Source organism: Gavialis gangeticus, unplaced genomic scaffold, assembly GCF_001723915.1.
Source record: "Gavialis gangeticus isolate Ggan-Ray unplaced genomic scaffold, GavGan_comp1, whole genome shotgun sequence".
Classification (NCBI taxonomy): Eukaryota; Metazoa; Chordata; order Crocodylia; family Gavialidae; genus Gavialis; species Gavialis gangeticus.
Genome location: NW_017729032.1, coordinates 193,693,528 through 193,706,116, shown reverse-complemented (window position 1 = coordinate 193,706,116; position 12,589 = coordinate 193,693,528). Strand labels below are relative to the sequence as shown.

The 12,589-nt window shown below is 37.8% G+C and overlaps 1 protein-coding gene across 8 annotated transcripts in view; it reads left to right on the top strand.

The window, feature by feature from the left end:
* DMD (dystrophin) overlaps positions 1-12,589 on the top strand; it is a 2,221,918-nt gene that overhangs the window by 2,053,819 nt on the left and 155,510 nt on the right. The window contains exon 1 of one of the 8 annotated variants that reach the window (XM_019523953.1): positions 9,770-9,935. The exons of the other annotated variants lie outside the window; for them this stretch is intronic. Within the exon in view, the coding sequence (XP_019379498.1) occupies positions 9,916-9,935 (20 nt within the window). The 5' untranslated portion in view covers positions 9,770-9,915. Of the gene's footprint in view, positions 1-9,769; positions 9,936-12,589 lie in introns of those variants that run through there. 8 annotated transcript variants of the gene reach the window in all.

Below are 12,589 nucleotides of genomic sequence, written 5' to 3'. Positions count from 1 at the left end.
CCTTTTTAATGATCTTGATCAGGGATTCCCAATGTTTATGTGCCCAAAGGCACATTCAAATTTAAAAGAAAAAGCAGTTGGTGCCAAAAGGACAGTTCTTTTTGTTGGAATAATGCTTTTTACTGAGCATGAAAATGCATGCAGGCACCTGAATCAACCTCAGGGGGTGCCATGGCACCTGCAGGCACTGCGTTGGGAACTGCTCATCTTGATGTTCCACTATTCAAACTATCCTTTCTTCTCTAATTCTGGTGTCTGTTAGCCATTCCTGGAAATTTCTGTCTCCTAGTTCACAGCCATTCAGACTGTTTTCAGGTCTAGCTAAAAACCTTAACTTGGGTGTGGTAATATTAACTCAGGTGTAGAAATGTCTGATGGCAAAGTATTGGAGGCCCTATCAAGATGTTTAAGAAAGGTACATTTTGTTTTATGAATCTAAGGGGCGTATATTTAATTATAATGACTAGAGAACTAATGAGACCATATCTTTTGACTATTTTTTGCCTAGTTTGTTTTTTAAACATAATATATAATCTAGGAAAGTAGTCCACATTCTAGAAAAGTTATATATGCTTTTGCTTTGATCTTAACTGAATAATGTAAAGCTACTACTACTAATAATAAAGTTTCTAGTTTCTCTTTAACTGGGGGGAAAATATATGTTGCGTTATATGTGACAATGTGCCATACCATCTACACCCCCATTTTCAGATTCCTAGGTCTGCCCATGATTATCAATGTGAATTTGTTAGGTTAAGTTTGCCAGTATAAAAGACAAGGTATTCCCAAGTGGAAAATCAACAGAAAGGGGTCTTTGATCCTTTATGTGTGTGTGCGCATACACAGTTTTATAAATATATAAAAATAGGGAAACCTCAGGAATTTTTCATTTCTTTTTTTGTTTTCTTTACTGAGGTAGGTAACTTACAAAGACTGCAGTATGGATTTCTGATGTTTCTTATGATTGATAAACATGGAAGTAATTACTCTGAACATTTATAAACCATCTAGCGTTGTGTCTCATGAGGTAAGAAAGACAATAAAGATTGATAACGGGTACATGCAGACCTATGTTGAGCCTTAGCCGTAAGTGCTTTGTGTTGAATTTTTGGCTGTAGTGTTTACCAAGTTAGATAAAGCCAATTAAGTATTTTTCTGTGAAGTTTGTCCTGAAATTTCCAATAATTTGGGCTAGAGAGACAACAGAAATATGGGCATTGAGAAATGTTGAGGTGACCCATGAAGGATGTGTATATGGATCTCTAGTATTTTAGGTCTGTGATGCACAGTTTAGCTGACATGCTGGAAAGGGTCAAAAACAAGTTGTGCATCCAGGTTTGAAATCTGTCAGATTATGGTTTATCTGGGATAGTTTAGACAGGGCTGTTTTTGCTTTGAGTAGGTGGTTGTACTAAATGACCTCTTGAGGTCCCTGATAGCAATTTTTTTCTTTAATTTCATGAGGAGTATTCAATGTGGAAAGAATAATAAAGTCTGCTTTGTGGCCGATTCTGAGGTCCACAAAGTCACCAAATGAAGGTTGAAGGATGTAGTGTAGTAGATTTCCAGGACTCATTTATGATCCCTAAGGTAAAATGCAATTTTAGGTCAAATGATAATGTATGTGTATGAATATGTATTGTTGTAACTGCAAGTTGTACAAAGTTTATTAAGCCCTATTGTGAAAGGCATGGCTGACTTCAAACTTATTAAACATTGTAGGTGTGTGTGTATGTATATATATATATATATATATATATATATATGTATAGCCAGTAAGTTCTGTTTAAGGCACTTATTACCTTAGTCAGTTAAGCATGAAGTATAAGCAATAAAATGTAGTTTTAAACATTTATGTCTGGATTTTAGCAACTACTGGGTAATTTCCTCAACTAATTACAAGCTATTGTGTCAGATGCTGCAAGGATGGGAGCATCACATAGATCCATGAATATAAATGGGGCAGTCAGGAGAACAGTGTGGATGGAGTGAGCTGAATGAGGGTTTGAATATGAGGAAATAGAACTGGTATAAGCAGGTAGAGTGAGTAAAGCCTTCACCCTGGGTATAAAAAGCATGAATGTGACATGGATGCAACATTGATTTAAATCTTTGACCTATTAGGAATTATCTGGAGATGCTTTTTACTTGGCTGAAATATTTTTTTTGGTATCTTTTCTGAATGTTTCAGTTATATTAACATAAATATAGACTGCAACAGGGCATATCTGCTTAGGTAATAATTTACCCTATGGAGTCCAGTTAGCAAAGTGTGTTCATCTACCAAATATAAGTAAATATTGTTTTCTATTTTGAACCCATCAGTGTATATAAAATTTCAAATTCCCTGTCTGGCTTGTGAGCAAGAAAGAGAATAGTCACTCCCAGTCTTTGATTGGTATGAGGAGATCTGTGTGAATAATTAATAAAAGTAATTTTAAAAAAAGTAATAAAAATTAAATTCACCTTAATCGATCTCCAAATATTGTTCCTTAAAAAAAATTAAAGCATTTAATTAAAAATTCCCAAACTAAATGTTTTCACTCTTCAGAATTTCCCTCCTTTTTTGGCTGAAACTATTTGCCACATTTAATCTGAAATCATGAATTGTTTTATGTAGCATGAAGCAACATTGTTCAGCGAATATACTCTAAAAATGTTACCCAGCTCGAGACGTAAACTTGGACTCATATGAAGGGGTTACTGAGTAAGAGAGTTAGGGACAGATCTCAGATGTTTCCTGTAAGGTAACTTTGCTAACCATACACGTGATACCAAATTTGCTACCACTTTGAGTGAGTGAGTGTGTGTGCGACTTGTCAGGGTTTCTAGTTAGAATTAACTATAAATTGAGCAGGTTCAATATGGAAGCTGCTGAAAGGCAATAAATATGTACCTTCACTATGCAGCTGATCCAGTGAAATCAATCACCCCCCAAAAAACCCTTTACCCTTATAATGCCATGTGTCAGGGTCAAACTGTATTTTAAGGCAACATAGGTTATAAAGATACACAAATTAGCATCCATTGAACAAAGTTCACAACAATTTGTTCATTAATTCAAAGGTACACAAAATTTGCCCAGCCAACTCTCTTGTTGGCAGCTCGCCTGCATATAATTATCATGAGATGGGCAGATTGCAACTGTCCTCTTCTTTGATACTTAGGTGCAGCCTTGGTGTTTGTAGGTTTCAGCAGGAAGTGTGCCAGCTTGTTCCGACTGGCCTTGATCCAAGTAGAATATTTTCTTTTCAATATAATCTTTATATGAGACCTTTTTGGAAACTTTTCTCAATAACAGACCCAAAAAATGTAGTTTGCCTGATTTTTAGTCAGAAAAATGTATGCTACCAGCAAATACATATACAAATACATATTTATTGATGCAAAGGAAAAGAAGTAAGAAAGATGCAAGACAAGTACAAGTACCTTTCCCTCAAGTTCTGTGGAAGGTCTTTGAACAGAGGGCTGCTTGTTAGTGGCATGCATTCCCAAGCTTGCATGATGATCAGTAGCCAGCGTCAAATTCCCTGGGCGCTGAATGAAGGAGGCACACCAGATGTAGAGTTCCTTGCTTGGGAAGAGATCAGCATGCTGATAGGGGACAGTAGGGAGGTTAATGATTTGGGAAGTCACATTTTGCATACGAGAAAAATAACTATGCAAAAGAAAGGAGAGATTGTGGGGTGAAAGTAGAGAGTTAGCAGGAAAAAATGCCGCTCCATTTAATTTCTCAGCAGGAAACACCATCATTTATTTCTAACTGGGCATGCAGAGAAAGTATAGTGTTGTTTGTTGTTGTTGTTTAATTTATCCTTATTAAGCCTTGTTTAATTCTCAACCTAAGTCATTAAAAGGATAACCATTCATTTTGCTAATACAGATTCCTCAAACCAAGAATTTTCTTTGGTATAATTATTATTTTGCAATTCTTATTTTAGATTGCAAAGATTAGCATGTAATTTTGCCGACTGCAGTTGTGTTGTTGTTGGGCTTGGGGTTTATTTTCTTTGACTTTTTCTTTTTTTTTCTTTCCAAAAGTACAGGATGAGCTTTATTCAAGGTTTGTTTGGGTACATGATGAGCTTTATTCAAGGCTGGGGTTTTTTTAAACAATCTTATTTGATCCAGTGTTTTACCATCAATTTATTTCTTTGACCACCCTATTTTTGTGACTACTGTTGCCTCTGTCTTTTTTGTCCTAAAAGGGTAGGACTTGTTCCATGGTCTTAAACTATTTTCTTAAACATTTGTAGTCTGGCCTGGAAAGAGGTAGCAGAGTTTTTGATACTTACGTGGCTATATGCTGGGAGCATTTGTTGTGCACATGATGTATGTGATCTTAATTAGTCCTAAGAACTACAATCCTGGTTTATCTCTTGTTTTAGGTTTCTGACCTGGCAGTGGAGTGAACAACCACTCTACTACTATGGCTTGTCTGAATTGTCACTTGAACTAAAATAAAATTTTCTCCATCTCCAATTTTCTGTTCCCAAACCTGCAACAGGACAACCTTCATATGTATGTCACAGGCATCTGAAATGACAGGACTCCTATCATGCCTACGTTTTCAACGGTGTGGAATTCAGTGTGACACAGACGCACACAAGCTGTACCTAAGGCTCTGCGATACGTTGTCTGAGAGAGTGACTAGGATTTCAGTGCGAGTTGGGCTAACGTGCTACAACAGCAGCAGTTAATACAGAACCAAAAGGTTTTATGAAAAAAATCTAGAGGGTAAATCAGGCCTCTGTATGCCAAACATGTCAGTATTCTACACATCATACATCAGTTTATTGCTTATGCAAACTCTTACTGTAGAATAAGCTTTATTAAAAATGTTTAAACGGGTTTTTTTGCATACATGGTGAAAATAGGTAACTGATTCCACTGGATGGAGCCAGGCATAGAGCTGATGAGTACTGCTCAAACTACATAAAGAGAGCTCTTCCAAGAGTGTCCAGTCAGTGACCCTGCCTGGCCCCTTTTCTGCCCCTTGACATTATGCTTTGGCTTTTTTATATGAATACTTTTCATTATGGATGAGAAGCAACTGCCAGTCTCATTTCACAACTGACATAAGTGAGGTTTCACCTGGTTGCATAGGTGAGATGCCTCTACAACCCATAAAGGATAATAAGTGCACATAGTTATGAATGTTTTAGGGAGACTATACCTTGGAAGAGCTCATTTTTGAAGGCAGATATTTCAGAACATTAAAATTATTTGCCTTTTGGCATTTAAAAATATTTTATTGAACTCCTTGCAAACAAAATGTATCATCATGTATCATGTAAAAAGGTCCTCTAGATTGGGTCATCTGATGCCAGAGAAAGCCACAGGGGAAGAATGGAGGGAAATAAGGAGAGGCAAGTCCTGGCGGTATCAATCTCTGGAGCACATCTCTGGCAGATGATCCAGGAATGTTTTATGATTCCGTCCAAAATGTAGTATTTATTTTTACTAAAAGAAAATAAGATCAAATAGCATAATAGATTAACTAGTTTGACATGGGGTACCACAATGTGTTCTTAAGTGAGGCAGGTCCTTACTAATCCACCACCTGGGTCCTTGCTAATCCACCACCTGGATAACTCAGGAATGGAAGAACTACACTTGCCAATAAGACTACACACTTCACAGAACTATGCAAACAAGACTTCCTTGGTGAATAAGAAAATATCATGTCTTCCCTTTCCTATATTGTGACCTTACACAAGTCACATCAACCCTTGTGCTTTTGTTTCCTCAGCTGTGAAGCCTTGATGATGATTGATAGTTGCATCCTTTGCCAGATGAAAAGCACCATCTCAGAGCTAACTATTCAAAATATTAATATTATTTCCAAAAAAAATCTGTCATTTTTGTCACCACAAGGGAAGTTAAAACCCCTGAAAAGAAACATTTAAATAAAAGCAAGCCTGTTGAAGGAGCAGACCAGTAATAGCTCTAAAAACTGGATGCCTTTTAACCAGACAGCCCCATCACCCAAAAGCACTTTCAGTAGTCAGTCATTAAATCAGTCTCAAACTATAAGGATTTAAGATGAGTCCTTCACTGGAGGTGGATTCTCCCATGTATGTCTAGTACTAGGCTTTACCTCCCTGTGAAGCATCTCTTGTCACTAAATGCTGGAGAAAGGATGCAACATAGACCATGGGATCCAATATGGTAATTCCTGTGTTCCTAACATAATCACTTTTCCAGTCCTGTGTAGCTGCAGTGTAATTCTTAAACAGATACTGTGACTGATTGCGGGCTGCTGAAACAAATCATTCTGAGAAAATAGAGTTGTCCTTAGCCCATAATCTAGTACTAGAAGAAAATTTCCTTTAAAATTCAACAAATGAATGGGTTTAAAATGTAGTGTAAAATGCATATTTAAAATTGCCAACGATCGTAATTGTATAAACGACAAAATAAACACAGCTTTTTAATAAAAGTGTCTCTGTACAATGGGCAGGACATCTGTCATGTTAGGGAATTGGTGGCGGTGTGTAGTTTCAGTGAGAAATAGAACTATAATTTGGAGGTGTATCAGAATAGCTCAAACCTGTTATAAATTTCTAGAAAACAATCAACCATATCAATTTTTTTTTCCTGGAATAAAATTGCAAGGTTAATCAAGCTTAATCTTTTAGTATTTACGCTTTCCAGTGAATGTAGGTGATAGTAGTTTGATTTTGGGAGATCAAAGGGTTAATTTGCTTCTGAACTGAGGAATGACTCAGAGTTCCTCTTTAATGCTGTGCGTGGGTGTAAGGTAGAAAAAACCCCCCAGAGAATGGATTTACTAATTGGGGTTTTCACCTGCTGTGAGTCTAATTGAATACAATGCTTTATTTGTAACTGAAGAAGAAAGAAGATTATGCAAAGTGTCAGAATTTCAGACCAGTTTTTTAATTCCTATTACTTGGCACTATTGTATGGGAAAAAAAGACAAAACGTGATAGATGGCAGCATCACGCTGCTGTTAAGGTGGACCAGACAAGTGAAGAAACTGTAAACCTGAAAGAATATGCACTGTAGCTATCTGTGCCAGCTACTTCTTCACGAAGGAAAGCATTGCTCACTTTTTATGTGAAGCTGTAGGCTTCAGGCAAAAGCTACACTGAATTCTTTTGAATTAAACAGGCAGCCGCTCTATGATTTTAATGAACTGTGAAGTTCATCCAAATGAAGATGCTAAACATTTTTAAAGATACGGTGTTTATAATATGCTGCAGAATGTGGCAGAGAAAGAGATCTCTTCTTAAAATCTGCATAGACAGAAAAAGGTGGGATTGTTTTATATATGCTTAGTTTAGTATAATTTGCAAGCTTACGCCACATCATTCATCTCAGATACAATATGTCTAATATGTCTTCTGGCCTAATCCAAAATCCACTGAAGTAAATGAAAAGACACTAAACTGACATCAGTATGCTTTGGATCAGAACATGTGCCACTATTAATCTGTGTGCATATATAATTAAACCCTGCTCTCCATTGGCAATGTTAGTATTCAAAAACCTTGTATGTAAAAAAAAAAAAAATCTTGACATTGCCTTAAATATCACAAGAGCTTTCAAAATAATAAGTTTTTGTTCTTTTCATTTGCCTCTGCTTTTTGAGATATAACAATCATAGTTTTGAGCATTTTTTCAATGATCAAGAAAGCTAGAAACCTTATTTGTAAGATATTATTTTTAGAGCTAAGGCTTTAAGAAAAAGACAGTTAGTGATAACACTATGCATTGAAAACCCCAAATTCCATATTCAGGTATATCTGTGCATCTTTGCTGAAGTAAAAAGCAAGGTGTGTAAGAGAGAATTATGAGCAAAATGAATTCTCCTTGCCACTAGAAATTTTTCCCTTCTTTTCATGTGAAAAGGGGTTTCTAACTGATTTAAAAGGCACCTCTCTGGGCAGAACAACCAAGAAAGAGTACAGTCTTGAAGGTCAAGAAAACCAATTATTTTAATGAAGGGACTCCAGGTTCAATTCTCTGCTCAGCACCATGGTAAATAAAGAATAGCTAACTCCATTGGAGTCAGTGATGTTAAGGAGGTGTAAAGGCAGTGTGAGAGGAGACATGCTTTGAAAAGCTTTAAGGACAAAAAAGGGAGAAAAATGTTTGTTTAGAAATGGATCTGCTTCAGGCACTGCTGTTAGACTTGAGGTGTGAATTAATACGGGGAAGTCCTCTGGACCACATAGTGCAGGAGGTCAGACTAGATACCCACAGCACACCCTTCTGGTGTGAAAAATCTATAGAGAGGGGAAAAAAACCATGATTACTGGTATAAGTGCCAGTTCTTTAAAGGCTTAACATCCTAACTGCACCTAAAATAAGATAGTTTCAACTTTAAATGATAGGGTTTGCACCTACAAAATGTGAAAACCCGTATTGAAAACATGTTCTTTCAAATGTCGGAAGACCAGTTTTTAAAAGAATCCCTTAGTAAAAGTGTGGCATAGGGGCAGGCCACTGTCACATAGGGATGGTGTATGTAAAAACAGACACACTTTGTTACATTCAGAGGAAATTTCTGGACGTAAGTGTGTAAGCTAGGATATCCAACTAAGCTGCAGAAATGATTTCCTAAGTACTTGGTCTCTTCTGCTTTCTTATAGTCTTTGAAGCTGATTTATCCACTTGACAATACTTGTAGATCAGTGCTAAAGTACTACTTACATTTTAGTGTGTTTACTGTTCTGCATACTTTATAACATGACTACAGATCTGTGATAAAATACTTGATCCTTTACCTAGTAAAAGATTGACTGTCCAAAGCTTGCATAGCTGAGGATCTTATTAACAGTATACCACTACCCTGAAAGAGTCACCTCATTTGCAAAAACAAGAAAAGATGAAAAAAACCCAGAGCGGATAGCAATAAACCAAACCGAACCAAGATGGATTATTTCACCTATAGTAGATTAGGTTGCCTGTGGGCCGAAGTAGATTAACCCCTTTCTGTGGTGTTGGCTCCCTAAAAAAAAGATGGTTATGGCTGACTTCTGACTTTTGTACTTAGGGAAAAGAGACTCGACAAGTTCAAGAGACAAAGGCAAAATTTTAAAGGTATTTAGGTATCCCTCTGTGTCTTTTGACACCTCTAAAAATATGGGTCTCTGAAAAACCCTTTCACGTTGTCTTTTCTCAAACCCCCAAGTTGTGATATTGCTATATTTAAAAAGTCCTGCGGGTGTTTCCAGTGCGGGGCTCCTTTCTCACTTAATACCAACAAAACCCCTCTCATTTTATTATTATTATTATTAATATTATTATTATTATATTATTTCTGTAGGCAGATCCATGAAGTGCCTCAGTCTCGTGAACTTTTTCAGCCCCTCCCCCCCGCCCCCCAAACAAAAGTTTGGCAGGTCTAGTTAGAAATCAGCCACAACCATCTATTTTAGGGTGAGTGGCATGCAGTTAAAATTCTCTGAACATTCCCCTTCTTCCCCTCTCTCCTTCCTGTGTCAATTCACAGCTGCCTGTAAAGTTGAGGCTGGGAGATTTTACACTCCTCCTCAGTCCCATGATCCATCATGGAAAGGCTTAGGGGTTAAATAGATGCCAGTCTTTGTCCTGTGATCCCTGTTTTGAGCTGGAGGATCTGGCTCCTTGTGACACTCGTCAGACATTTCTGAGTTCTACCTTAAATCATCTCCTTCCCTTCTTTCATCCCAAACTGATCCATTCCTTGGAGTTCTTTAGTGATCAGGTTCAATAGGTGGAGGGAGGAGCAGAGGCTGAAAGCTCCACCCTGTCTAGCCTGCAGCCTTCCCTCCCCCTGATGCCCTTAGCCCGGTAATGCTGGTTTCACCGCAGTGCTATTCACCGCTTCTGTGCTGCTCTGGTTTGCCTGAGTCTAGGAATCGCCTCCCTCCCTCTCTTTCTTTGCATTGCTGAGCAGTCGCAGCAATGAGGGAGCAACTCAAAGGGTGAGTGCAACGCAGCTCTGCCTTTTCTCTGCACTTGTGCCCCCAGCTGGGTGCTGGGGAGCCAAGGTACTTCAAGGTGAGGCAAACTTCTGAAGGCTTCTGGCACTGGGATCTATCCCCTGCCAGCCTCGCCTTGCCACCAGCTCTTTTCCCTGGTTGCTGCTGCAGGTGCTTGTAGCTGTGAAGCCTGCCAGGATTAGGTACCCCCCTACCCCCCCAGTGGACTTTCACTGGCTGGGGAGTTCAGGGATCTGTAGTGGGTATGAGCAATAATTGTATTTTGTTCCTAGCCGTGCCAGTAGCAAAGGAGTCCTCCCCCCCACATCATTTCTAATATTTAAAAGATGTTGGAGAGGTATAGCTGAGCTCTTCTGATTTTCACTTTCATCATGATGCATGGATGTGTGTAGGGAAGAGGAGCCGTGTTGTCAAATACCTTGTTTCAAGGCTGCAGAAGGCAGCTAGCTGTACTTTTCATTCAGTATGCTAAAAGGTCAACTTTCTGCCTGATTTCTTCTGGGAATTTGAACTGACATTTAATTCAGTGCCGTTTCTCTTTTATGTGGCCTCATGCTGTGAATTTGCCTCGTTGGAACATGCAGGAGATGCAGCTGTGAATTAAATGTATTTAAAAATCCCACACAACAATTAAACCATAAAGCCAAGCCAAGAAGTTGAGGGATGTGCCAGAGATACGATCAGACATTCTAGGAGAGGCCAAAAAGGAATGAGAGTTTGTTTGCGTTTTTTTTTCTTATTAAAGTTTTGTAGCTAAGTGAATTACTGTATTACATCTGCATAGCCTTCTTTTAGCTCAGTTACACTGTCCACATGCAGTACATTTTATAACGCTGTTTATGAATGAACTTCAGTAAAATCCTTTAAAACATGTGAATGCTTGGGGGGGGCTAGTTTTGTGGTTGGTTTGCAATTTGGAACTGTTTCAATACTTATAAGCAGAAGGTGTCATTTTGACCCAAGTCTATACCATATACAAATTTTGCATATCGCTATATGCTCACTGCATGGTGTGGTATATGATGCTGTCTTTTAAAGTGTATTACAGTAAAATATCCCTTTTTCTGGGACTTAGTGTTATAGCTCTCCTCTCAAGTGTAAGTTAGAGAACAGGTTTGGGGGCACATATCTATTGAGAACTGAAACAGGAAACAAGAAGCATAGTTATATGAAAGGTCCTTGACCTCTTATCACTGAGGAATTGGTTGCAGACATCATTGTTTGATCCAGGATTCCACAAGACCCTGCAGTGAAATTGCTTTGGCAGAAGTGGAGGGGATAAGCTTTGGAAGGCAAATAGATCAGTGGACAAGTAACAGCTGGAGGGTTGGCTCACTAAGCTTTAACAACTGAGTAGTAGTCTTTGCCCATGACATAGAGCACAGTATAAAATGCTGAATGTCCAAAAGAAGCAAACACTATACTAGCCGCTGACATTTGCCTGCATTTCCAATATTAACAGAAACTTTTAAAATGTATTTATGCCTTTCCTCAGTGTTCTGACAATGCTGCAAAAGCCAATAAAGCACAAAAAATCCAAGTTTTCTCAAAAAAAGACACTGATCCCAGGATTAAAGCGAGCCATCTCTGTACGTAGATCAATGGACTCCAGATTTATAGATGAAGACAAATAGTAATCCTTCTTGAGACACCAGAGAATGCTACCTGTTTTACATCACTGTTTTATTTTTTCAGTGGTTAGTGTTCTTCACAGGAAGTATAAAAGGGCAGCTCTTCAAAATGTGTTCAGCAATAAATGACAGTAAAATAAGACAGGGGAGTCTTATTTTAATTGGGCAATAGTATACCATCTTTCAAATAAAGAAGAATTTGTTAAAAGTTACATTTATGATAGATTAACAAAATTAAGAAAAAACAACCCTGACATGTTTATTTTGGCCTTATGACAGCAGCTTGTAAGGGTGTTGTAATAACCTTGTACTCTACTTGAAAGCAAAAAAGGTGAAAGGCAATGTAAATTGTATTGTTTGAAATTGGGTCGGTGCAGTGCACTGTAAAGGAATACTTTAATTTCTAATTATTGGCAAGTAAGTATGTGTTGCTGGGTTTTTTTATTGCCACCTGACCCAATTTGTTATTCTAAACACACACACATCTGGTTCACACTGCATTTTCAAGTAAAGGCAATGGTGGGCGGGGGAAGGGCTGTGGAATTTGCTTTAATGTAGTCACAAATTATAAGGAATGTAATAGTTTAGAGTGTTGCGCAATTGCATGCTCAGATTCTCAGCTGTGAAGCTTAGCAACAAATAAATGCGGAAGACTAAATCTGAGAAATGTACAAGTGGCAGAATGAACAAAATCAACAACAAATTAAACGATATGAAAGGTATTAAGTATGCAGGAATGTTCTAATAAAGATTGTTTTCCTATCGCTCTTACTATCAGTGTTGTTGAAAGTTAATGCAAGCTGTATTTGCTATAGAATGTCAGTATATAGCCAAGAGAGATTGCTTTTTTGGTGTTTGGGTTTGGGGTTTTTTTTTGAAAATGTCCCATATATCAATGCACCTAAATACTAAACAGCAAAATTTCTGCTGTCCCATTGTTATTCTACTCCTATTTAGAAATTCTGCTTAATCAGATATAATCGTCATCTCTGAGGACTGATTTTA